The sequence below is a fragment of the Nilaparvata lugens genome, chromosome 6 (assembly GCF_014356525.2).
Source record: "Nilaparvata lugens isolate BPH chromosome 6, ASM1435652v1, whole genome shotgun sequence".
Lineage (NCBI taxonomy): Eukaryota > Metazoa > Arthropoda > Insecta > Hemiptera > Delphacidae > Nilaparvata > Nilaparvata lugens.
This window is the reverse complement of record NC_052509.1, coordinates 488,623-516,323: the sequence shown is the minus strand read 5'-3', so window position 1 is coordinate 516,323 and position 27,701 is coordinate 488,623. Positions and strand designations below refer to the sequence as shown.

At 34.2% G+C, this 27,701-nt stretch overlaps 2 protein-coding genes across 3 annotated transcripts in view; one reads left to right on the top strand and one right to left on the bottom strand.

Moving 5' to 3' along the window:
• Window positions 1–2,924, top strand: part of LOC111058420 (carbonic anhydrase) — a 46,180-nt gene extending 43,256 nt beyond the window's left edge. Inside the window, exon 9 of the mRNA XM_039431323.1 lies at window positions 392–2,924. Within this exon, the coding sequence (XP_039287257.1) occupies window positions 392–607 (216 nt within the window). The 3' untranslated portion in view covers window positions 608–2,924. The remainder of the gene's footprint in view (window positions 1–391) is intronic.
• Window positions 2,925–3,939: 1,015 nt separating this feature from the next.
• Window positions 3,940–27,701, bottom strand: part of LOC111052841 (protein mac-1) — a 47,445-nt gene continuing 23,683 nt past the window's right edge. For both annotated transcript variants that reach the window (XM_039429884.1, XM_039429886.1), the window contains 8 exons: window positions 20,155–20,440; window positions 17,848–18,054; window positions 16,711–16,878; window positions 13,628–13,750; window positions 10,262–10,468; window positions 7,627–7,878; window positions 5,967–6,092; window positions 3,940–5,063 (listed from right to left, as the gene is read on the bottom strand). In XM_039429884.1, the coding sequence (XP_039285818.1) occupies window positions 6,015–6,092; window positions 7,627–7,878; window positions 10,262–10,468; window positions 13,628–13,750; window positions 16,711–16,878; window positions 17,848–18,054; window positions 20,155–20,440 (1,321 nt within the window). In that variant the 3' untranslated portion in view covers window positions 3,940–5,063; window positions 5,967–6,014. The remainder of the gene's footprint in view (window positions 5,064–5,966; window positions 6,093–7,626; window positions 7,879–10,261; window positions 10,469–13,627; window positions 13,751–16,710; window positions 16,879–17,847; window positions 18,055–20,154; window positions 20,441–27,701) is intronic.

Sequence of the window (27,701 nt, the reverse complement as noted above, 5' to 3'; positions counted from 1 at the left end):
ATAGAAATACGGTGAGGCAGAACATCCGAAAGGATCACTCTGCCAATAAAACCTTTTTTTGCTGATGATGATGAGCTGTAGTTTTTTTTTTAATTTTTCCGACATGATACTGTTTAATATAATTATTATAATAATATTGTAAAATATGTCAGTGTTGTTTACTCCCTACTCGAACGATTAGTCCGTGTGCATGAAGGATTCGCTACTGAATAGAAGAAAATAATTACTGGTATAACTGGGCCAAGCAAAGAGAAAATTCTGGTACCTCAGTGGATGTGAAAAAGTTTCAATTGAGAGAAAAAAGGCTTGTGCGTGGGTAATGAGACGGATGATATGATGAGAGATGCGTGGACCTGAAGCAATGATAATAAATAAATCAATTTTGTTTCAGTTGGAGAAGTTCAGAACAGTGAACTCTACCTCGGGTCTCCTGGACGCCAACTTCCGCCGAACCCATCCACTCAACGGGCGAACCATCCATCTGATAACCGACGACGAAGTCGACATCACAGACAACGAGATTTCGGCCGCGACCACACCGCACATCTGTCACAAAACATTCATCCCGATCGTTGCACTAGCCGCGTTCACGTTGAGTCGATTCTAAGGAAAATCTAGTCCCACACATCAGCTGTATACATTCCATCCATTCCTTTCAATTGTTTCATGTTCAAGTAGTCTAATTAGAAATTGTTATCATTCCTTTATCATTGCAACATATCAAATATCACCGAGAATTAGGGATAGGACAACCGTCAATGAATATTACTGTACTGGATTACAGTTTCATCCTAGTGATCATTCATTTATCATTGCTACATATCAAATATCACCGAGAATTAGGGATAAGAAAACCGTCAATGAATTTTACTGTATTGATTGTGTAATGTTACTGTATTGGATTACAGTTTCATCCTACAGTGATCATTCCTCTATCATTGCTACGTATCAAACACCACCGAGAATTAGGGATAGGAAAACCGTCAATGAATATTACTGTATTGGATTACAGTTTTATCCTACAGTGATCATTCCTTTATCATTGCTACAAATCAAACATCACCTAGAATTAGGGATAGGACAACCGTCATTGAATTTTACTGAATTGATTCTGCAATGAATATTACTGTTTTGGATTACAGTTTCATCCTTCAGTGATAATTCCTTTTCATTGCTACATATCAAACATCACCGAGAATTAGGGATAGGAAAACCGCCAATGAATTTTACTGTATTGATTTAGTAATAAAGTTTCATATAAAAATACCCAAAAGGCGAATGTAGATCTATAAGGCTCATCTTACACTTGAGCGACTCAGGTCGAGAAGAGACTCGACTCTAGTCGAGAGCATGTGTTTCCAAATGGTGACACTCAGACCAGTCGACTCTAGTCTCCGCGACTGTCACCATTTGAAAACACAATATGCTCTCGACTAGAGTCGAGTCTCTTCTCGACCTGAGTCGCGTAAGTGTGAGTTGAGCCTGACTCTAACCATTGATAGAATAGAATTGAATAGAAGATGAAACAGATATAAATCAACAGTTCACTCTGGACAACTAGATGTAAACCATAATATAGCTGAATTGTATACCATTTTCTCATTATTCAACTTCATAATCAATTCCATATATGAATTCAACATAAATCATTCAATTTTATTGTAAAAACGAAAATCTTTCAAGAAATCTCTTCCTTCCATTCCATTAGTCTTCTTCCATTTGTATTTGTGATAAATAGTGTATATTATTCGTTTTCTAGTGTGGTAAGATAGTTTTAAGATGTAGGAACAAATATATACGTAAATAGTAATAAACATAAATTATCATGTTGAGTAAAATGATAAAAGAGTATCAGTATACCACATATCGTTGATTGGTATTATAGATTTTATTATAAATTGTTTGAAAGGCGTTAGCAATTGTTGAAAATAAAGATTTGTTAAGCTGCGTTTACAGCTATGCTATCAACAAATGTTAATAACTTAATCCTTATAGATTCTATTAGATTGAACGGAGCTTGACAAACACATAATGTTCATCATGTGTATGATAAGTTATGTTCAATCAAATAGAATCTATAAGGATTAAGTTATCAACATTTTGTTAATAACTTTGGTGTGAACGCAGCATTTAGTTTGACGAATATATTAAAACATTGATAATTATTCTAGGTTTCTCAGTGGCCATTATACTATAGAGTTTAAGAGAAATTTAGATTGAGAAATCGAAAAGTATAGTGGTCGTAAAAAATTGAAATTGTTTTAAAAATGGGAAAGATGACATTAGTCCTAGATGTGACAATATTGAATTAGAAAGTCGGGGAATTATTTGTGAATATCGTTGAAGTGATACAATTTCTGTAATAATTACTACAATTATTGTAGTTGGAGAAACGAATTCAAAAATATTCAATAACTGTTAAGTAAAATTCCATCTAACTAGACATAAATGGTTTCTATTTGAGTCAATCAATAGACTTTCAAGAACATTTTTATCGTCTACATCCAATAAATTTTATTCGAGCTGTTCGTATCTATTTTGAATAAATAAACTTAATCATTCGTTTTAATATACAGAACTCAACGAACTAACAACCCCTCTATGAAAGTAATGTAAACCGAATTGCCTGATATTATTCGCTGTAGGCCTATATTGAAACAAAAAACGTTAGGAAGATACCCAAAGTATTATGTAAACGGAATTCACTTTCCTAAATAATATATAATTAGGCTGTATTCAGTATACTAAAACATCAAAAATATGAAACGAATATGAAATCTTAAAATGCCAAACTGAAGAGAAAAAATTTTCTCCATTTTTTAGTTTAAAGGAACCTAATTCTTTAGTTTAGTATATGACGAAGTATTGAGATTATTCTGTTCATATTTATGTATAGATGAATAAAATTGTTACCGTACTGAGAATTTGTATGATTTCATTTACCAAGGTTTTTTGTTCAATTAAATGTAATAAATTGCTTGTATCATGTACATTTACATGACAGATTCACACTATACTTTTCAAGTCATTTATCTGTGAATAAATTTAGGAATTCAACTATAAAATGAATTTGAGATTGGTGTAATATTATAAATTCAATTTATTGATTGAATCACCACTTTAAAATGATACTTTCAAAATGCTTTGCATGAATTTGAAATTAATATTACTTGGAGTTTTAGAAAGGAAAGCTTCCACAAGAGCTTATAAGCCTATCATTTATTGGGGATTGTGTAATGAAAATTCTATCCCCTGAAGAGGTTGCTATTCAAAACACTTCGTAAAGTTTGAAATAAACCGACAGAAAAAATGAATTCTCTGAGAATCTCAAATTTCCTTGAATTTTCTCTAAGCAGTGGAAATGTTGGAGATACAGTTTTACATACTGATGTAATAATCGTTAATTGATATTATGATAAATTGTTTAAATTGCGTTAGCAATCATGGTTAAAAAAAAAATTTGTTTAGTTTATGAAGATATTAAAGCATTGATTATTCTAGGTTTATCGGTGGCCATTACTATAGACTTTAAGATAAATTTAGATTGAGAAATCGTTCGCCAGCTAAGGGTTCAACTAAAGTTGTGAACTAATTTTCAGCAACTTTAAGAATAATAATTGATTAATTGTTTTATTGATTCAAAATAATTTCAAAATAAACCACTGTAGACTAAAACATCTACATTACTCCCAATCAATAGTATAGGCCTAGTCCAACACCAAGTCTAGTATATCTACTGAAGATAGATTTAATTCTGTACTTCACCCAATGAAGATATTCTTCACAGTTATACACTTATTCCATGTTCATTGAAGACAACTTCTAGTAGCACATTTTTATCAATTCAAAGTTTCAAATATTTCTTTTTAGCATGCACGATGATAACGCTGTCGAATATTCTTGTCAGACCACTGGAATTGAATAAAAGACCAATAACAATTTAATTTATAAACATTTATTCTCTTCTTAAAAAATATCTAACCAATCTACTACAACAAATGTAACTATGTAAACAATGTAACTACAACAAATAATATCAATTTATTTCTGTCAAGAGCGGCAAATTATTCCGAGATCAATGTAACAATCAAAATATGGGAAATCAAATTGATGCCCGCTATCACCAAATCAGGTACGCTTTTCAGCGAGTGCACTGAAACATATAATTTCTATGGCGATAGTTACTATCGATAATATTCCAGTATACATTTTAAAATATTATTCGCTTAACGGAGCATGGTGAAATCAGGCAAATTATTTTAACTGTAATCACAACAAACAAGTATGTATGGAAATGCTCTATATCAGGTGGAGTTGGGATTTGATGGACCTCTCTATGAGTCATCCTAGTCAATACGGTTTAGCATCAATAAAGAGAATAAATTTGGCACAAACTGACAACAATACAATTCAATTTGATGGTCAAATTGGTTGGTAGGAGGATTTGAATTGAACAGAATGAACATTAACATTTTATGAAGACATTTCTCATATTTTGATTGTTCACAAATAGAATGATATAAAAATAATTTATATTGTCCAGCAATCACTTATTAGTTTTAAAAATTAAACCCGATTTACTGTCTACAAAATAACAAGAACTCACTCAGTAAGATTAAACGCAAAAATTTAACACAAATGCTTCAACTGAATCTATAGTAATTCTACTACTAACAACTATACACAATTTAGTCACACATTCTTAACTATGAACAACTACAATCAATCAAATTGACTTACAATCAGGTAAAAATTAAACAAGTGGCATTTTTTTATGAGAACTTGTAACAAAACATGATTCACCCCAATTTTTTTTAAAATTCCGATTATTCGAATTTTTGTTAAGTATCACATCACCACTCCTGCTTCAATTCAACTGAAGTAATTTTCAAATTCGGAAATTATAACAACAAAACTCATATAGGTAGGTACGGATTGATTGTTTCTCAAAACTAACACTGTACAACATTTTTCTTACAAAATTGTCTTGAAGGTCCAATACACTTTGGTGATATATCAAACAATTTGAACTGTGTGGTATTGATCCCAAACTATAGATACACCTGGAAACAAAACAAAACAAATTACTCCTTGTCGTAATTTATGTCCAATAATCAAATTAAAATAACATACTCTATTTTGAAAATAACCTAGTGTTATAGATTATTATTATTTTTAGAATTTGGAACATCTAAATTCAAAAGAATGGTTTGTATAAATATTTTTGGACACAAAATTTTGTGGAAATCTAAAAGACATAACCTTGGACTTTTAATGTTACCTGAATTTGGGAGAGAAATGGTACAAGGTATTCTTAGTTTTTCTCTTCCGATCTGTACTTCATTGTAAAAAATGAAAAATACTCATTTATTGATAAAACTTTACAACTATGGAAAGAAGAAAGAGGTTTGGCAAAATTCATAATATTCATTTCGAAATTTAGTCCATTAGAATTTCCACAAAAATGTTGAAACCCAAAATGTAGGAATCACAATTAAAATAATTTGTAAATTGGGCCAATAAATTACTTGGGAAAAATTGCCAGTAGTTGATGTTACTTATCAAGTAACTTCAGCCTTTTAACCTTTCACTAGCTGCTCAAGTAAAAAGTTTCCAACATGTATAAGTATGATGAACAAAATAATTTTTAATGATATTGTACATAAAAATACTTTAAGAATTATAGTAAAAATAATGATAAAACATGTAGAAAATTCAACACAAATCGTATTCAATTTAAATTGTTCATCAATAGAAAACAGGATTAATGACAAATTTGAAAACAATACTATATTCCATTATTTTGAATACCAAGTAATTATGAGTACTTTGAAAATCTAGACTGGCAGTAAATTGAATTTAATCAACAAACTAACAGTACACCCTTAAAAAATTAGCCACTGGCAATTTTTGTCAAATTTAATATTGATTAGGGAATATTGTAGAGTTACAACAATTTCATTTACCTTATTTTTACATCTTTAGGCCTTCACAGAATTTGACCAAGGATTGTCTTATTCGGATATTTCCATAGTTTGTACAGCTGGAGTAGCTGAGTATTTCAATTTCAGTTCTGCGTACCGCTTTTGATCCTGAAATTGGAAAATGAAAATTGAGTATGAATATCGAGAATGAATAAACAAATGAAGGGATAGTCATTTAAGGGTCGCTTTCCCCAAAGTTGATTCAACTAATAACCCATTTAATCAATAGTCACTTTCTTGGTAGGGGCTACTTATATTTATATGAAAATTAAAAAACCAAAGTATCATATTTATTTCACTCACTCACTTGAAAATGACAAGGTTGAAATATGATTAATTAGTAATTAAAAAGCGAGAAATAAAATTAAGTTGAAAAAGGATACTTCACCAGGTTGCACAAATATCAGTTAACTTCTAATCCTAATTAAATGCAACGATAATTAAACGATAAACAATCAGAAAAGCTTTCCTCAGAAAAACCTTCTCTGCTTGTTTCTCATGGAATCTAATCATGATTAAAATTCAACAGGTTTTTCTGCAACCAGGCCTTAGATTTTTCATTTTTACCGTTTTAGCAATCTATGGTCGCATTTATTATAATTTATTTTGAGTTAGCAGATGGTTTGCACTGGAATTTCAGTTCAACTTTTTCAAAGTAAGTGACATTTTCTACATAAACTAACAGATCTGTCAATTACTTTCCGTTTGCACGGTGAGAGTTTTAACGGAATTTCTTTTAAAAACTAAATTAAATCCATATCAAGTCTCGTTCGTTATAATGTGGTTCAAGCCACCAGCTGATTAAATTGAGTTTGTGCTTTGACTGTGTAAACAGCCCATTGTTGACAGCAACATTGTTGTCAAAGAAGTTGTTACTGCTTGAAATAATATGAATTTGTTGCTTGCTTTTTTACTGCTTGCTTTTTTACCTATTTTACATAGACGAACAAATTCGCCAACTAAATATTGAAATAATAAAAGCAATACAAATTTTACAATAAGGGAAAATACTATTTCGCCACACTGCACAGAAAGCAGCTGTTTTCCAGACCCTACGTAGATCTGAAAGACATTGTTTGCAGACGACTCTCGTCTGACGTAAGAAACAGGTTTCTTTCCGGCTAAGGCCGGAAAGAGTGCCCTTTCCGGCCGCTCAGTTCCCCCCCCCTCATAAAACATTCTTATTCAATTTATTATTCTTATGTAGCTGATGCAAAAACGTTAGGCGGCTTCGTGGGTCACATGGTGTAACCTACTTACAGCTGATGCAATGCATCTATTTATTGTCTCTTTTGATTTAAAAATCATCACCTAAGCCAAGCTAATGACAACTCTACTTGACAACATCAGCTGTTGGAACGCACAAGAGACCCACGAAACCGTCTAACTTTTTGGCGTCAGCTATACCTGTAGTGTGGAGAAAAATATCGTACGCGACTCTCTCAGAAAGATGTTTACGGTATTCGGATAACATATTCCCTCATACCGTAAACACTAACTTTCTGTGCTTGTAGCGTAATATACTATTACAAAATAAAATGAAATGCCAATTGAGTATTTGCATCTCGAGGAACTAGACCTGTTTGAGATGATATAATACTATTAATTGGAATAAAGATAATTAAAATCGTCAATTACTGACCATTTCCGATACAGACGGCTTGACTTTGGCGAGGGCAGCGGTGAAATGTCTTGCGGCTACACTTATAGAGGATTGTGACTGGGCTGCGGCAGCACTGCTGGGTGCATGCGCCCCTATCATCTCCTTTAGCGCCTCGATGGACGCCTCGCGCACCAGTGCGCCCAGGTCGGCGCCCGTGTAGCCGGCGCACGCCTCACTTGCGCCCAAGGCGGCCAAATCCACGTCGGCCGATAGCGTCGGTTGTGTCCCGTTCTACAATGCAAGATAAAAAACATAACTTCACTCAATTTTCGTACATTCTTTGAAGTGTTCATTCCACTCAGAGATCTTGAACTTGAACCTTGAATCTCGTTACTGATTTCGATATAAATTTTTCAAATAAGTGCAATATTTTTAAAGTTTTTAATTTATTGTGATACATTCTGTGATTCATTTAGAGTATAACATCAACCTTCAAAATTTTCAAATCATTATTCCGGGACCGAAAATCAAGTGACGAAGCAGTAGTATGTAATCACACCATAACCTTAACTTTTGGACAACATTAGCATTTTATCAAAATTTTTGGAGAGAAATAGTACAGGCTCAGCCTAGTTTTTCCTCCAATGTCATAATAATTGTATTATGATTATAGTGTTTTATACAATAAATGAATAAATAAGCGCACTGGAATAAGGTCAGATACATTATTATTATTATTCAATTTTATTCTCGACTTGCACGTAACCCGTGTTCCGAAAGGGTTCCATTTAAAAATTTACCAACTGAAAATTTGACCTACTGAAATTTTGAAGAATTTAAAATAGGCCTATAACCATTCTCGGTAAATGAAGAATCAATGTGCAAAATTTCAAGTTAGTCGGTCTAGTAGTTCAGACGTGATGATGCGTCACCATTCGTGAATTTACTTTACCCTGCATGCATAAGCTGATTCTTTCCCTTCGTTATAGATACCCTATAAATATAGATGCTATAGAACAATATAGATAGGCCTACTGATTTACTGTAACAAGATTTCAACTCAATCGAAACAGCTTGATGTTTAGTGCCGTTCGCACATTGTAAGTTTAAACGGATTCTCAGTTAAAGATTTCACTGTGCAACAACCCTTAAACTGAAAGTGTAACAAATCATCATGAATGAAACTAGAGCTTAATTAAACACACAAGCTGGCCAGATTAGGTAGAAGATTAAACCATAGAGGAAATATAAAAAGAAAATATCCCATGGTATAGGGCGATTATGTTCCAATTTTCAATGGTAACTCAAGCTGATAATCCTAGTTATTTGTGAAGCTATGTGACGTTGGTAGTAATCTTATACTATGTGGTTCTTGCACTCTCACTCCAACAAAACAGTAATCATGACAGTATAATACGGACAGTGATTGACAGTAATCGTCTTGAGTTTACAATAATCGACTTGAAATTTGGAGCATAAAATACCTATACCATGGGATATCTTCTTATGCTATCTTTCCTCTATTATTAAACTATGTGAAGCTGCCTACGAGTGTTGAGTGACTCATCAGAAAATAAATTGGGGAATACGTCTATTATGTGATAGGATAAAACATTGACACGAAAAATCTGACTGAAATTTAAAAACAAATACATTTGAAATAGTATTTCATTCGTTCATTCATTAAGTAACAAACATTAAAACATTGAAATGTAGAAACCATTTCTGTTCCTAAATTTAGTCCAATAAATTGTCCAAAGTAGTGTTATGCTCAGCATCACATGTCACATCAACATAAATAATGAAAGATGAATAATTCATTATAATAAGAAATAGTAATGGTTCAAATAATGGTAAATTATGACAACCCAATAATAGTCTCAAATCAAGCTTATAACAGCGAATTCATTACTTCAGTTTTCGCTAGCTAGACAAAAAATAATACTCAACTACAAGACCTTTGACTAGATGAGCTATAATATGATGACGACATGAACGATCAACTACCTCTGATAGCGACTACATAATTTCATCTTTATTTACTTTATTTTATGAAACATAAACAAAAATAAAAATATTAAGTGCAATCATCATTTGGCTAGGCCTGCGTCGAGGAATTATCCAATATCGTGATCGATGACCAGGCTTCCCCGGATAGATCGTGTCAAAAATTAAAACTGTATTTTACACCTAGATGGCGGCGTCACAGACCAGCATAGTCATCGTTGAAAAGATCCTCTTAAATAATAAAAACTCCTTCCAATGAGCCACCTTGATAGGGTGTTCTTGAACGCGGTAGGTGAGCGCCCCTTCACTGAGTGTGGCAGGCAGTTGAACATCCTGATTTCCAGCACCGGAAAACAATCCCTGACCTTGGACAGTCGACGGCGTGGAACATCCAAGTTGGTTCGGTTCTCCCCCGAGTGTTGTAGGTGTGCACTTCCTCTCTTCTTGAGAACGTAGACTGGTGTTTTTTGACGTGCAAGAGTGATGCTAGTATGTAAAGTCCATACACAGTATGGATGCCCAGACCTTGAAATATGGGCTGGCAGTGAGCATCAAACTTGCTATAAGTCATCACACGAAGTGCCTTTTTTTGAAGCAGGAGAATGTCCTTATGAGCAGAATGATAACATCCTACACATTACTGTTTAATGAAATACTTTGCACATACCTTAGTGAGCGCACGCAATATATCTACACGGTCGGCAGCGTTGGGAAGGCCAACGTAGAGTATCTTGTCAATGCGTCCAGGTCGCAGAACTGCCGGGTCCAGGATGTCGGGTCGGTTGGAGGCGGCCATCACAAACACCCCCGTCCGCCCCTCCACGCCATCCATCTCCGTTAGCAGCTGGTTCACCACACGGGCACTCGCGCCACCCTTACATCAACAAACAATAACATCAAATCAATATTGAATTGAATTTATTCAAACACACACACATATATATATATATATATACAAATAAATAAAAATATTACAATTGTTTGATTGTATAGGAGATGTTGTGGTAATTCCCCATAATTGAAAGAATAAGACGTTGGTGTTGTCAATACAACTAGACCTGTTGGTCCTTTTCTGATCATAATATATTTTATTTGTGTATTATGAAATGTGAATAAATAAATAAACTATATCTGTTCAAAATCAATTTTAATTACAGAACCACGTTTCATAGCAACACCTGTGACATCTATAGATGAACTGATGTTGATTGTTATTAACATGGTAACATCATCAGGTGAACTGATAACAATCATACTATGAAGATGTGGCAGGTGTTACAATGAAACCTGGTTCATTGAATAATTAATTTGAATAAATATAGTGGTATTGTCAAAATCAACGTATTATTCTTTCAATTACAATATTGTAACTGTTTTACAATTGAAATTTTATTGTACTTTTTGATTTGGGTTATTGGTACTGGAACAGGCATATAGAACTGTAGAACCTAAGGAGTGTTTGCTTATGAATTCCACCAAATCTGATAGAAAAAGAATACTATCAATTCTGACGAGAGTGTTCATCGACACAAAAAACAAACCATAGCGGCAATATGATAATTTCATCAGATTGAAAATAATCTATAAAATATACAAATTAATAAAAATAATACCTTTCAATTAAAAAAAAATTGCATGGTTGCCTGTAAAGTCGGTATAAGGGCGAAAGTTTTACGTGACAACGACTTTGAGTGGTAAAATAATTTTAATGTGAATATTCATTCGTATAGTAGGAAGAAGGATGAAATAATAGTAACAATTTAAAACATTTATTTATACAAAGAATTATATTGAAAACATTAATTTATACAAAGAATCTTGCACTGAACCACAACATTGTGATTACTACAACATAACCTATTCACTTATGCATGATTATGTGATTATGCATTATTGTGATTACTACAACATAACCTATTCACTTATTCACCTAAGCAGGCGCAGGAGATTGCTTGCGGCGTCTGCGCAGGTTGACTGCTCCGTTTCACTCTCTCTCCAGGTGAATGCCTTCGGGTTGCTCACCACTGCTCCTATTCGTGCTCTTTCTAGACGACCGTGAACCGAAACGAACGCTCTCACTCGCTCTCATTGTGAGCGCATAACGTGGGAACGTAACGCAGTTTCTTGAAGTGTCACCCGGCAAACCAATTTATAAGACGTTGTCACGTCAAAAATACAAAGAATACCGCATCTACCAGTCATTTAATACCGTAAAATTCAACAGCAGAGTGCAGCAGAGTCAATAATGTTGTCTTTTAGTCTTACATTTTTTATTTATTTATACAATAAGTACATTATCAAAATTATAGATAGAGGAAAAATAAGGCAACCTTGTGCTATTCCTCTCCCAAATTTAGATAACACATAGTCCGAAATAGGTTAAGTCTCGTAGTTCTTCAATTCACAAATTTTACAGTCTTCAAGTATTTTCACAAAGTAGATTTTCAAATTTATCAAATCAAAATCGTTTATTGTCATTACAAAACAAAATTTGTATGACGAGGTAAAATACATTTATAATTTGTCACATTCATCAATAAATTAATAAGTATGGTAACTTTTTTTAAGACAGCAACAATAATACAAACAGGACAACAACAATGATATTCTATACATCTATAGATGCGTTATTAAGTGTCAAACATTCTAGGAACTCCTCAACACTGTACACACAAAGCTCACACAACATATCTTTCATGAATCTTTTAAAACTGGTCATATTCAATGCTCTGACTTCCGTCGGCAATAAGTTGTAAATTTTCTTACTGAATTCATGAAAACTATTCAGTTAGATGTAAATTGCATTTTTGGCTTCTATGTAACAATGTGTTCTGAAGTGTGTCATAATTGTGAATATAGTTATTTGTTTGCATCTCATGCAGGTAACCTTTTACATAAAACAGACACTCAAGAACAAAAAGTGATGGTGCCGTCAGTATTTTTAGCTTTCTAAACAAAGGTTTACAATGAGTTCTACAGTGAACATTAAAAAAATGTTAGATGCTTCAAAACTAAACATAGAAGAAATACTTCACATTATTTTACATCATTTCATGTCTACTAGTAATGTTTAATGTTCACAAAATCAAATGTTTCAATGCTCAAGGCATCGTCTTCAGTTCATTCTGTCCTTTTATTTATAAATAGAGCAATACTCCTGATTCAGTAGTAGTATTATTGGCCTACCTATATGAAACTATTTTATAGGATACAAACTAGACTAATTAATTGTAGTCAAAATCTAGACAAACTGAATCATAGGATGAGGTTTGAAAAAGTCCATTTAGTAAAATTAGGATAAAATAAATAGCTTATTAGTCTCTGACTAGGTGCTAATTTTTAAATAATAAAAAAGTAGTAGTATTCACTTGAAGTTTCATAATATATTATAAATTATACCACAAATAAGCCTTCGAAAAAGCAAAGTAAACAAATAAATAAACAATCTGAGACCCTCCTCAAATAAGTATCTTATGTACAATACAAACATTGAAACCATCAGAAGACAACTTATATATTTAAGCACTAAATTGATAAATAAAATTTCTGAAGAATATATCTGCTGCGCAAAATTGACTAAAAAAATAAAACATGATATTAGTATTTGGATTAAAACGAACTATTTTTTCTACCTGTAAATTAAACAAAGTAAAAGAGGAACTTAGTGTTTTTGTGTGCTCACTTACCAATCTAGTGTGGACCTTTTTATTTATTTTTCTTTATTAAATTAACTATCCTATCATCCCACCTCACCTTTTTTCCTAATCCTTTATTTTCCCTCTCAAGGATTGAAAGCCTTCCTAGTACATGGGTAACCATAGTTGGAAGAGCTTCAATCCCACCCCTTTACACCAAATTCTGAATTAGCATCTTGTACGGACATTTTTGTATTTTTTTGTACTAATTTTGCTAGTTGTTTATTCTTGTTGTAATTTAATATTACTTGCATTTTATGTATGTGTGTAAAGGAAAATAAATTGAAAATTGAAATTGAATTGAAATAATAAAGGTAGTACAGTAGAAGGGAACTTACATCTCCGAAGTCGGATCTCTTTGGACAAAGTGCGTCGATTTCATCGAAGAATATGACACAGGGCTGCGAGATGCGGGCACGGACAAAGCACTGTCGCACGGCTCTCTCACTCTCACCCACATACTGAAAACATTAATAAACAATAGAAAACTTACAGTGGAAAACAGCTAAATTGACAATACTTGGAACTTGTTTTCTGAAAATACTAGGATTTTCCTGAACGAATGCAATTCAAGAACCAATGACGCTGCTCAAGATGAATTTGTGAAGTATCAGAACAGTATTATTAACGTAAACCATCAACAATCTGCAATGATGAAAATCAAAATCTAACAAATGAAACATTATCGTAAGCAGCCTGCACACTGGGACAATATTAGCGTCAACTAAGCGAACACTAGTTGGCACGGGAGCACGGAATTGGAAATGCCATCTATATTATAACTAGCCGTCAGGCTCGCTTCGCTCTCCATATCCGTCTAGCCAGGGGGCTCCGCCCCCTGGACCCCGACTGGATCGTCCAAGAACGAGATCAGCAGGCTCGCTTCGCTCGCTGGCATTTTTCATTTGAGCATTTTTATCATATGTTAGAACAATCCAGTCGGGGGTCCAGACTAAACGTCTGGCTAAACGGATATGGCGAGCGAAGCGAGCCTGACGGCTAGTAATATAATATTCCCAGGATTGAAGTAGCAGTGCCCAATCAATTTTTCCGCGATAAATGCATTTAAATCTTCAACTTGGTGCCAACCTAACAAAGTCAACTCAACTTAATGCCAACCTGACAAAATTATTAATTTAGTTGCCAGTTAACAACTGTTTCGAAGAGGTACTCTATCTAGATTATAGTTCTATAGTAACATATGATATGGAAATTTCAATTATAATTAAGAGATTTGGAGAAGAAGAATATACATGCTAAAAGACGAACTTTAAACCCTTAAAAACAACCCTTAGAGTTAAAATATTGCCAAAAGATTTCTTAGTGCGCCTCTAAAGGGCCAACTGAACATACCTACCAAATTTAAAAGTTTTTGGTCCGGTAGATTTTTAGTTATGCGAGTGAGTGAGTGAGTGAGTGAGTCAGTCAGTCAGTGAGTGCCATTTCGCTTTTATATATATAGATAAAGTAAAGAAATGGCTTATACAGTTACGGGATAGAAAATTCACGAATCACGTCTGAACTACTGTATTGATTAGCTAGAAATTTTGCTGATATATTCTTAATTCATCGAGGATGGTTATAGGTGTATTTTAAATTCTTCAAGATTCCAGTAGGTCAAGTTTTCAGTTTTTCAAGTATTTAATTAGACCCTTGCGGAGCACGGGTTACCTGCAAGTGTATAATAAATTGAGTTCCGAACATTTACAATTCCGCGTTCCCGTAGCAGCAAGTAGCCGCTACTAATGTGCCAGTGTGCAGTGTGCTATAGGAAAGAAGACATAAAAAATTCATAAATGGAAATTAATTAGAAATTGCATTAATTTATACTCTGATCGAATTTCCATCTAGCTGTTAACCTTGTTGTCAATAATGCAGTAGCAGAAGTCTTCGGGGTGATTTACAGCATTTAATTTGGATTCACGTTTAATAATAATTAATATTATGATTTAATAATTATTATTGAAATGATTTCTTAGTCTCTATTTGAAAGAAATTGAAGTAGTTTCATTTTCAGTTCAACTAGCGTTGTATAGTGCAGGGGTCTCCAACCTTTTTCATCCAAGGGCAACATTGTTAACTCTTGGGAGGCTTAGAGGGCCAATAACAAGGATGTACGTGGAATTTGACTTGTGGGGACACACACGACACGGGGGATTAGGGGGGTGTAAAATTATTATATTCCCATTAAAATAATATGAGGAGTTTCAAGTAGGTTTAATAAAAACACAGGAAGAAACATACCAATTTATTTCATTTTAATACAAAGTCCAATTGAGTGTAAAAAGGTCATAAGAGATGCATGAATTTAGCAAGTTGAACAAAATAATAAGTTTTTTTAAATAAATAGTAATAAGACAACTTGACGATACACGAATTCACAAAAAGATACTAAGCTAAAAGAGAATACTTATTTTTAGTGAGATTGCATTTGTTTTCCACTTGAAATGTCCGCCCATTTAGACACAGACAGTTCGCGCGCCTGTACACAGGGACATGTACAGTCCGTGCAGACAATTTGCTAATATCTCACAATGATTGATCGCTGCTTGTTTACAGCTAATTATACACTCATTAAGAAATGGAGTGGCTAGTAAGAGAAGAGCAATGAACTCACAGTTGTTGTCAAAAATGTGTATAGATATATATTTTTCCTACAGTTACGTTGAAAAGTGGGCATTGCTGCACTGATTACAGAACGCAAAGAATCACTTTTCCGTTCTAGTGCGGGAAAAATTTTTCTGCACTCCAGATTTGCAACATGGCAACGCAAAATACTCAGTAGGTTATATGGAGCAACAGTGCAGCAAAATCAAAATGAAGTTGGTAACAGTGACTGGGCTGCTGTAGTGAGCAGAGGTGCAACGAAGCACAACGCGCAAATTATTACATTATATATTATAACCAAGGACAACATTTTTATTCAATTTGACAATAAATTAAGGCTTTTATCAATAATAAAATTACACAGAAAAACATTTGATGCATTTCAGGCAATTTTACCCATAATTACCCACTTTTCATATTCAATGGTAACTGTAGGAAAAACTTAATGTGAAATACGTGCGCAAAGTACCTCTGCTGCACTCAAGAAACCATTCCGCCCTCGCCTACGGCTCGGGCGTAAACGTTTCATTCGGTGCAGCAAACTGTCACTTTGCGCACTAGTTGCACAAATAACTATTTATAAAACTGTTGAAATAACTCTCGGTGGGCCGGACAAAATCCATCCGCGGGCCGGATGTGGCCCGGGTGTGTAGGTTGGAGAGCCCTGGTATTCCCTAGCGCCTAGTGAATTGATAAGGTTTAGATCGACTATCGGGATCCTATTGAAAAAACGTGTACTTGAAACGTGTACAATGAACTATTCTTCCGATCTAAGTTGCTGCGCGGGTAACCTCTAATCCAGAACTCCACTGACCATATTTAGTAGTTCGGGTCCCTTGACCGAGATGAAGTTGATGCCAGCCTCGTTGGCAATGGCCTTGGCGAGGAGGGTCTTGCCGCAACCGGGTGGACCACACAGCAGTACCCCACTCGCAGCGCTCAACCCCAGCGACGCAAACGCCCCGGGGAACTGCACTGGACCCTGTCAAACAAACACAGAAACAATATTAATATAATATACAAGGTTCATCGTTCAATAAAATATATGAAACATATGGTTACCAAAATTAACAAATTTTCAAGGAAAAACTTTTTTATGTGATTTACTTTCTGAGATATGAGCGCCTAAATTTGAAATCTTGGGGGAAATCAATTTTCGAATTGGAAGCAAATAAACTCATGAAATTTTTAGGATCCAATATATTTACCTCATGGCATATTATTTGATTTCTCAGAATATTAATTCTATGAAAATTTATTCCAATTTGAAAAAATATCCAAATTGGAGTTATTCTTTACAACTTTTTCAATTAATTTCTGGGGGAGATCCACTCAAGATTTCAACTTCACATCTCAAAAATTAAAAATAGGTGATAAAACGTTTTTGACTTAGAAATTTGTTCCATTTTGGTAACTTGATAGTATCCAAATCAAAATACTTTGAAAATTTTACCAGTAAAAAGTTCCCAAAAGCATGGTGCACAACCGTAACACGCTAATAACACTTTGAAATACTGTCACTCCAATAACTGTCTCCGACGTTTAAAGACCAGATTCAAAGTAACTCAAAATAGCACAAACATAGCACTCGATACACTATAAGTTTATTTGGAATGTACCAAAATGTTCTATCAACTCAAGCGAATAATATGGAAGTACAAGAATTTTCTATTACCACAAGAGGCTATATGTTTATTTGAAATGTACAAGAGATTTCAACCAACTTTCCAATACAAACCTCTGATCCGGGTGTATAAGTACTTGACGTAACTGCTTGCAAATAGCATTTATAAGAATAACGAAAAAATACTTTCAAAATATAAAAAAAATACTTTCAAACTATCAAAATAACGACTAACCACCCTCAAAATATAGAATAAATCTACGTTTAATTTGAGCTTTTAATTTGTAGATACTAAAAGTGAAAAGTATTGTTTTATATTCTACTGACCAGAATAGTCAACTTGAGCTCCTGCCTGATGTCTTGCAATGACCCGACATCGTCCCACGTGACGTCAGGCACAGTCGCAAAGCCTTCGCGTTTCGCTGATGGCTGCACTTTCTTCATGGCCACTTCGAAGTCAGCGTTCTCTATGCTCAGTGCGGCCAGCTCTTGTCGCGACAGCTGCCATTTGTAGTTCAGGAAGTTCGGCTCCTCCTTCAAAACAAGGTAAATTATTTCAAACTTTCATTTATAATGCAATTTAATCGCTTGATATTCAACGTGTTCGGATTTGAATCAACAGTTGGATATTATTTTGATAAATGATGCAATATTTCTCTTGAATGAATGAATGAATATGTCATCAAGAATGGATAAATAGATCATCTATAAAACAATAAAAAGAAGAATTGGCTTTTATGCGCACGGGATAGGAAATTCACAAATGACGCATAATCCTATCACATCTCAACTACTGGACTGATTAACTTGAAATTTTGCATTTAAATTCTTGATTTACCGACGATGGTTATAGGCATATTTCAAATTCTTTTAGATTTCTGTAGGTCAAGTTTTCAGTTTGTCAAGGTTTTAATTAGACCCTTGAGGAACACTGGTTACCTACTACTTAAAAATAATAAAGAGATTGACAAACATTGATATTATTCTTAATCAATTGAAAGACTTGAACATTCTCAGAACAATTTACAATGCATATGCTCACTCAATCTTCCACTACAATATAGAAGTATGGGGAGCAGCCTTTGACACCCAATAAACTTTTTACTATTCAAAAGCATATCATCAGGGCTGCGCTAGGAAGACCAAGACGCTATCCTAGCAGACTAATATTTGATGAGATAAACTTACCAACGCTTCGCCAAACGTACATAACAAACTTAATTATATTCATAAATAAAAATACACATCTATTTACTCAACGCAATGTCACTTACAATTTAAGACCAGCAAGTGTAAGTGCTTACAGTATAAATTTCACTGCATTGACAACCAGCAATCATCAATTCAAGTTCCAGAGCGATAAGCTAATAAATAGAATACCAGACGATTTCATTAGGGATAAAATTACAAGTAATAAATTAAATAAAATAAGATCCTGGGTAAAAGAGAATTACTTTTTTAAAATCGAAAACTAAATTACTATAATTATAACTTGTTTTTAACACGCTCAATTTAAACTTGGTTTTTTTTTTTGATTACCTGAAAGAAGAATTTTTTTTTTTTTTTATTATTATTATTATAATTTCTATATTAGCCTACCTATTTCTATTATTGGGCTTGTTGATTTTTGATTCAAGAATTGATTTTTGTTGTTATTTATACATATTTTTGGTTTTTGGTTTACTATCTTTTAGTTTGTAGCCTATTTTAGAATATTATCACGGCAAATGTACAAATAATTTAAAGAATATTTTCGAACTCGTGGCTGGAGCTCAAGGCTTCTTTTTCCAGCCACACCAATGTATATTAGTTGATAAGTGTTATTTTGTGAATTTGTAGTGAATTGGTAAATAAAATAAATTTGATTTTGATTTGATTCTAATTAAGTTTATATTGGTGTTATGGAATTCGAAAACAATTGTCAGATTGAGACTAGCCGGAATACTATGACCCAAACAGGAATTGCAAGCAATCAACAGGATAAACCCAAAACTGTTTCTCTCCCAAATTTTGATAGAAAAAATTTCAAATGAGGTTATGTGAACATTTCACATAATAATCACAGAAATTTACAGTCCAAATAGGCTATATAATATACTCTTATTTATAATATATACAAAATAGACAATAATTATATTGATAAATCAATAAAATATAATATGAAAAATAGTCACGATTTTCGAAAATTTAGACAAATCTGAGACTAAAGCATGTACGTAATTCGCATTACTAGAGCTAACTCGAAAGTTTAAACATGCAAAACTTGTACTTCTAATAATTTCTTCATAATATATTATGTATATATCAAAACAGAACAATCACAAGTTACACAGTGCGCCAAGTAAATAGGAAACATTTGTAAACTATTCCTCACCGACAAAGGTGAACCAAAAAAGTTGCATGTGTGCCCTCGCCCTCATAAGAAAGACTACGTGCCGGTTGCACAAAACTTAAATTTTAACCGTGATTAATTCCACGAGAAGCAGTCTTTTCAAAAAAGCCTTCTCTTATTGGTTCTCGTGAAATCAATCACGGTTAAAATTTAACCGGCGTTTGTGCCACCGGGCCTACGTCAGGCATAATTTTCATTATTTTAATTGACTCTTAATTATAAAAAATCTTGATTGAACTAACCTGTTGTTCCAACTTCTTCTCAGCAGTCTTGCCACTAGAACTAGCCGTGGCCTCCCCACTAGTTTTCCCCTCATCTTTCGCTGCTTCCCCTCCCACCACAACCTCTTCCACCACCCCCTTCTCCAACACATCCTTCTCTCCACCACCGTCCCCCGTTTTCATCTTTTTGGCGGCCGGCTCTCCCCCTCCTTCTGCCCCCTCTGCAGCGGTCTCCACCATTGGCACGTCCGCCGTTTCCTTGGCTCGCTCCAGTTCCACTGTTTCTTTTATTTTCTTGTCGACAATTCTGAAATGGAACAGGAATAAGTGGTAAATCGGTGAAAAGAGCTAGTTTTTACTTTCCTTGCCCTATTACCATAGGCAAGGAAAGTATTGCTTTCCAAAAAATTTAAGGTACCCTAATTTCATGTTTTCTATACGTTTCAAGGTCCCCTGAGTCCGCGCGCGCGCGCGCGCGCGCGTGTGTGTGTGTGTGTGTGTGTGTGTGTGTGTGTGTGTGTGTGGTGTGTGTGTGTGTGTGTGTGTGTGTGTTGTGTGTGTGTGTGTGAACACGATAGCTCCATTCCTAATTAACCGATTGACTTGAAATTTTAAACTTAAGGTCCTTATACCATGAGGATCCGACAATAAGAAATTCAATAAGGTTCAATTCAAAATAGCGGAAAAAATTGTGGATAATGATTAAAAAACCATGTTTTCACGGTTTTCTCGAAAACGGCTCAAACGATTTTCTTCAAATTTATACCCTAGATAGCTATTTATAAGCCCTATCAACTGACAGGAGTCTCATTTCTGGGAAAATTGCAGGAGCTCCGTAATATTCTTGAGAAAAATGGCGGATAATCACTAAAAAACCGTGTTTTTCACAGTTTTCTCAAAAATGACTTGACCGATTTTTTTCAAATTCATTCCCTGTATAGTTATATATCAGCTCTATTAACTAGCATGACTCTCCTCCTTGAGAAACTAACAGGGGGTCCACCCCATCCTTGAGAAATTCACTTTGTAACCTCCTTCTCGTGCTTGTGGTAGGTGGGTAGAGCAGTTTATTCAAAAGAACACACGTCGATATTTTATTTGTAGAACAGCTGTTTTGACAACTTTTAAAAAATCCTCAAATTTCATAATTCAAACAAAGAAAAATGTACTTTGAAAACAATAACAATAGCATAATCGTAGTTTTAATAAAATTATTTAGCCGCCAATCGGCATAATGTTATTCCCCTAGATTATCCTCGTTTAAGAATGAGGCTTATAGATCAATGAGCAAGGAAAGTTGTGTGAGTGTACCACACCGGATTTTATAGATGATTCGTTTCCAGGGCCATTAATAGTGTTAACAGAATCAAGTAAAATCAAAGCAGAATAAGTGAACTGCAACTCATTGCCAACACACAAGGTTTCTTATGTTGGCAGTGCCAAATATTACATTGATAATATTGTTATACTCAAGTTGAAATCAATGTATATTTGTATTGTATACTCTTGTAATTAATATTGTACAAATATGTATTTGTAATTTTTGGCAATAAATTCAATTCAATTCAAAAATTAAAAAAAAATCAATTTTTTTTATTGTTCAAATCAGCAAAAGAACAAACAAACTACGTAGTTTTTTATTGCAGATGATGCCCACATTAGCTTTTTGATTGTGCGTGGGTAATGGGTATTGCCAGGGTGAATTATGAGATTATCAAACGTCAATCGATGAGATTCGGCGGGATTCGAACCTGCGACCAGGTAGCACTAGTAGACTAAAGGGTGCAACGCCTTAGTCGACAGTTTAGAGAACAGTAAAGCATAGAACTGTTCGGCATAGCATAGAACATAATCTAGACTGTAGTGGGAGTGCCTCATATCTGCGAGATTTCAATTTGTCTAGTGTATGCAAATCCTGTAATTATTCTATTGTTTGTTTAAAAAGTTTTCTCAATATTATTTTTATTTAAGTTTCCAGTTTCATTTTGAGTTACAATTTGATTAAATCGATTACTTAGTTCTCCAAAATATAACTGTTTTGTTTATTATTTTAAAATATAGTTCCTTTCTCATGAGTTATAGAGTTAGATCAATTTAACCTCTCGCAAGCCAAGCGATTCCCCTATTATAAATTGTTACCATAATGTCTAGGGTTGTTCTCACAACCTTATAATACCATCACAATACCATACATAATATAACCCCAATATATCCTATAATAAATACCCCATTACATGGTGTTGGCGTCGTTCTCATGAGAAAGAGTTTATTAATTGACAAGATTAGCCTTCAAATTATCTATTGACATTTTCATTTCAGGTCATTATCATAATTATTATATTCTGTGTTTGATCTCGTATAATTATGTCCTCTATTCTCTCAACGTACAGGGTAAATATGATAATTGTTATTATTGTTATATTGAGATGAGTAGCTCTAGTTCTAGTGACTCTGAACAATCACCTAGTGAATTCGAGGTTTCATTATTACGTTTACCTATTGATTTAAAAGTAAAATCTCTGGATAAATCAGAATTATTAGAGCTAGGCAAACAGTTAGGTATTCACATCCCTCAATCTGTTAATATTGAATACTTGAGATTCGCTGTTGACTTGGCAAAAAAAGTTTGTATTTATGTGGACCACGATTCAGGAGCTAGAGATGCTCTAAGTCGATTACTTAAGTTAGGGTCCCTGTCTCAACGCGATCGTATTATCTTCCCTATGTTAGCCGATTACGAGCGAATAGTAGGCAAGCTAGGCAGAAATCAAGAACACATCTACGACACAGTAGCTCCCGATAACTTAGCAAATATCCTAATTCCAGAAAATAATATGGCAGGGAATGATAAAAGACCCTTTGCGAAACCCGAAAGCTATGGGGGTACAAAGAGTGAAGACTTCAACGAGTGGTTGAAAACCTTCAATAGGGCAGCAAAAATAAATAAGTGGGATGAGGATGATAAAATCTTGTATTTACCCCTCTACCTCAAGAAAACAGCATTGGCAATTTTCGACATATTTTCGGATAAAAATGAAAACGCGACATTTCTTGATGCAGTAGGCCACTTAAAAAGTAAACTTGTAGACCCTGTTCATGAAGAGACAACCAGACAAAAACTCGAAAACAGAAACAAATTACCAACAGAAACATACACAGAATACACAGCAGATATAATAAAACTTTGTCACATTCTTGAACCTCAAATGTCAGAGAAAAGAATAGTAGGATATGTTTTGAGAGGCTTAGACGTAGGAGCATTGCAACATGTTGCTTTCATGGACAATGCATCAGTTGAAGATTTAGAGAAAAATCTCGCCAAATATGAAAGATCTCGCTTCCTTCTAGACAAAAAGTTAGGAATGCATAATGCTTCAATCGAACAGCCTGTCCAAAAAATAAATGTAGTAGATACTTTAGAGAAGAAATTGAACGATCTGAGTATTGTGGTGAAAAATTTGAGTAGAAATGTAGGTCAATCACAAAATCCCAATCCTAATAGACAGTTTGGAAATAGGAGCGGAAACTTTTCCCCACACGAAACAAATCAGAACAACTTCCAAAGACAACCTTATTCAAACAATAATAATTACAATGATCGCGACAGAAACACACAATCAACATCAGTCAATTACAGGACACCAATCAACCCTAATAGGACTAGATTCTGTACATACTGTAAGAGGAATAATCACTGGAAAGACGATTGTTTTTTCTTATCAAAAAACTCGAATACAGGATCCCGAGCCTAGACGAATCGGATATGAACTTGGGATCCGGATTTGAAAAACAAAGCGCTGAATTTCCATTTGATAATTATTCTCCAAATTCAATTGATAAAGAAGAAATCACATGTAATATAATATCTTCTGTATCAATGAAAGATGAACAATCCAAAGCGATAGAATTTGTCAGGCAGTTTTTTCTCAATGCCAATAATAATCAGTTATACTCAAATGAAAGTGAAATTAATTGCTCTAACGAAATAAAAAGTGAAACCAACTTCAAACAGCTATTGTCTTCCGAAATGCATGCTCAGCACGAACTTGGAATGAATGGATCATTGACTAAAGAGAGAAGAATTCAAGTCCCAGTACTTACTATTAATGGAAAATTCAAAGGAAAAGATGTATCAATTACCATTGACACCGGTACGAACGTAAACATAGTTCAAAAAAATCTTTTAAGTAGCGATGATCTAAAACATTTGAAAAATAGTAGTATTGCTTTATCGGTAGCTAATGGTTCATTAATGCCGATCACAGGAATGATCTCGAGTGAAATTCAAATACATGACAGGAAATTCGAAGTAAATTTAGTAATTTCTGAAGACTTACAGGCCGATATTATTGTTGGAAATTCCTTCTTCTCAAAATATAAAATGAAATTAGATTATGAGAATAACATCATTTCAATGAACGATAATGGTAAAATAGTCGAATTAGACATGGATAAAGAGTGGATTTGTACATTAAATAGATTACACAACGATTCTGAAACAAATATTACAAAAGAAGTCTGCATACCCAATCCCGTAAATTTCGTCAAATGTGCTCTTGAAACAATAATCCCCGCTCAAAAAGACGTGAATGTCAAAGTCAATCTAACACAAAAATTGCTCAAAGTATCCCATTTTACTCCAAATGAATCGTTATTACATAATAAAAAATTGCATGTGCTTTGGAATGAGGATGATTTTGAAACAAACATGAGTGAAATTAGAATTTTGAATCTAGGAAGGCAAGATATAAGATTGTTGCATGAAACTATTATTGGTGAAATTGAAGGAGAAGTTTGTAATTACGACGAATCTGTTTCATTAGTAGACTCTGTTCTATTCGATGGAGGGGGTTGTGAAATAGATATTAATAAAGATCTTACACCAGAGCAAAATTCCAAAGCGAAAAGACTCATCAATAAATACAAACACCTATTTTCAACAAACGAAATTGATTTCGAGGAAGCGAAATTACCCGAATACAAGTTCAAACTTACAGATTACACACCCATTGCTAAGTCACCGTACAGATTACCTATCGCTCAAAGAACAGAAATAGACAGACAAGTAGAGTTATTGATAAAAGCAGGAATAGTTTGTGAAACCCAGAGTCATTATGCTTCTCCCGCATTTTTAGTTACTAAAAAAGACGGTGGATTCAGATTGGTTGTAGACTATAAAATGTTGAACGAGAAAATATTACCGGATAGATATCCCCTTCCCCTTCTTCAAACAATTTTTGATTCTCTTGACAATTCGGATTACTTTTCCACCCTAGATATCAGACAAGCATTTTTCCAACAGCCATTACACGAAGATTGTCGAAAATATGTAGCATTTGCAACTCATAAAGGGCTGTACACGTTCAAAAGACTACCTTTTGGTCTTAGAACATCTCCAAATGCTTTCCAACGAGCAATCAACCAAGTATTCAATGATTATTTGTATAGAGGAGTTTTGATTTACTTGGACGATATCATTAGCTATGGAGAATCATTTGATAAGCAATATCAACAGCTCGAGAAAACCTTGAAAAGATTGCAAGACGTAGGACTAAAATTGAATACATCTAAATGTCACTTCTTCTACCGAAAAATTAAAGTACTTGGACACACTGTCTCAAAGGAAGGGATACAACCCGCTTCCGAAACCTTGGAAGCTATCGAAAAATACCCTATACCCAAAACTGTCAAAGATGTCAGAGCATTTCTTGGTCTTAGTGGATTTTACCGAAAATTCATTCAAAACTACGCTATAATTGCAAGACCCTTAACAAATCTGATATCTAAAAATAACGAGAATAAACCAATCACTTGGGAAGAAGATCAGCAGAACGCATTCTCGGAAATAAAAAGCAAACTTTTATCACAACCCGTACTTCATCATTTTAATAATGATAAGGAGGTAGTGGTACACACAGATGCTTCTCGAGTTGGAATAGGGGGCATTATCTCGCAGCCTGATGACAATGGAAAATTACATCCAGTAGCTTTTGTTTCCAGAAAACTGACAAAACATGAAGAAAATTGGGCAGTAGGAGAGATTGAACTTCTATCAATAGTGTATTGTGTAAATTATTTCAGACAATACTTAATTGGCCGATTGTTTACAATCTACACAGATCATGCTAGTTTACAATACTATAAAACTTGGAAAAACCCCAGTATTCGAGTCAGTAAGTTACTTATGAAATTAACGGAGTTCACGTTCGATTTGAAATATAAACCAGGAGCCCAAATGCACGTACCTGATGCCCTGAGTAGATATCCACTAGAGAAGGATATAACTGATCTCACAAAGGACGAAAACTACAATATATTCGAAATAGAAGAAATAGACATAAAGACTTTACAGAAAAATGATGAGAGTATAAGAAAAATATATGATGCAATACGAAACCCTAATCATAGTGATACAGCTACGATTAGAAAGGCGAGAAAATACACGATCGAAAAAGACATTGTCTATCTGAAGAAATTTGATGGGCATACCAATCAATTGAAACTTCTCGTACCCCGATCTCTTATCAATAAAATCCTTGAAACATTCCATGATGATTCCTTAACAGGTGGACATACCGGCATTTATAAAACCCATGAGAAAATATCATCGAAATATTATTGGGAAAATATGTATGAAAACATTGCGAATTATGTAAGATCATGTAAAAATTGCCAAGAGAGAAAAACCCCTAATACGAAGCCTCAAGGTTTCTTATCACCCATCAAGTGTGATAGTAAGCCTTTCTCAAGTATCATGATGGACTACATCGGTCCGTTAGAGAGCTCAATGGGCTATTCATACATTCTAACGATTGTTGACTTAACGACCCGATATATTTTAGCTGAACCTTGTAAACACGCCGACGCAAATAATACCACTAAATGCTTATGGAAATTAATATACCGATTTGGCGTTCCAAAAGAAATTCGATCCGATAGAGGTACACATTTTGTAAATAAAAAAGTCGATGACCTTATGGTTGAGCTTGGAATCAAACACATATTAGGATCATCAAGTCACCACCAAAGTCAAGGTCTGGCCGAAAGAGCCAACCGGACAATTCAAGAGATGCTAACAGCTTACGTAGCCGATAATAGGAAATTGTGGGTACAAATGCTGCCGAAAGTTTTATTCGCATACAATACTTCGAAACAATGCTCTTTGAAATATACACCTTTTTTCTTATTGCACGGTTTTGAAGCCACTACTCCTTTAGATTTGAAAATCTTTCCCGAAAATGACGACGTCACTTATCATTTAGACGCGAGATTAGCAAATCTTAAAGAAGTGCGAGAACAGATACCATCAATCTTATCAGATGCACAAGAAAAACAGAAATACTATAGGAATAGAACAGATTGCATTTTTGAACCAGGAGATTTAGTTATGGTCCACGATCCTGATGTAAGACAAGGACAGTCTAGGAAATTAGTCAAAAAATATTCAGGCCCATATGAAGTAGTAAAGAAAGTAACAGATGAAGTCTATGAGATATTTTTTCCGCTACGAGGTACTTATAAAAATGTAGCTTTTCATGTAGATAAATTGAAAAAATATTTCATACGAG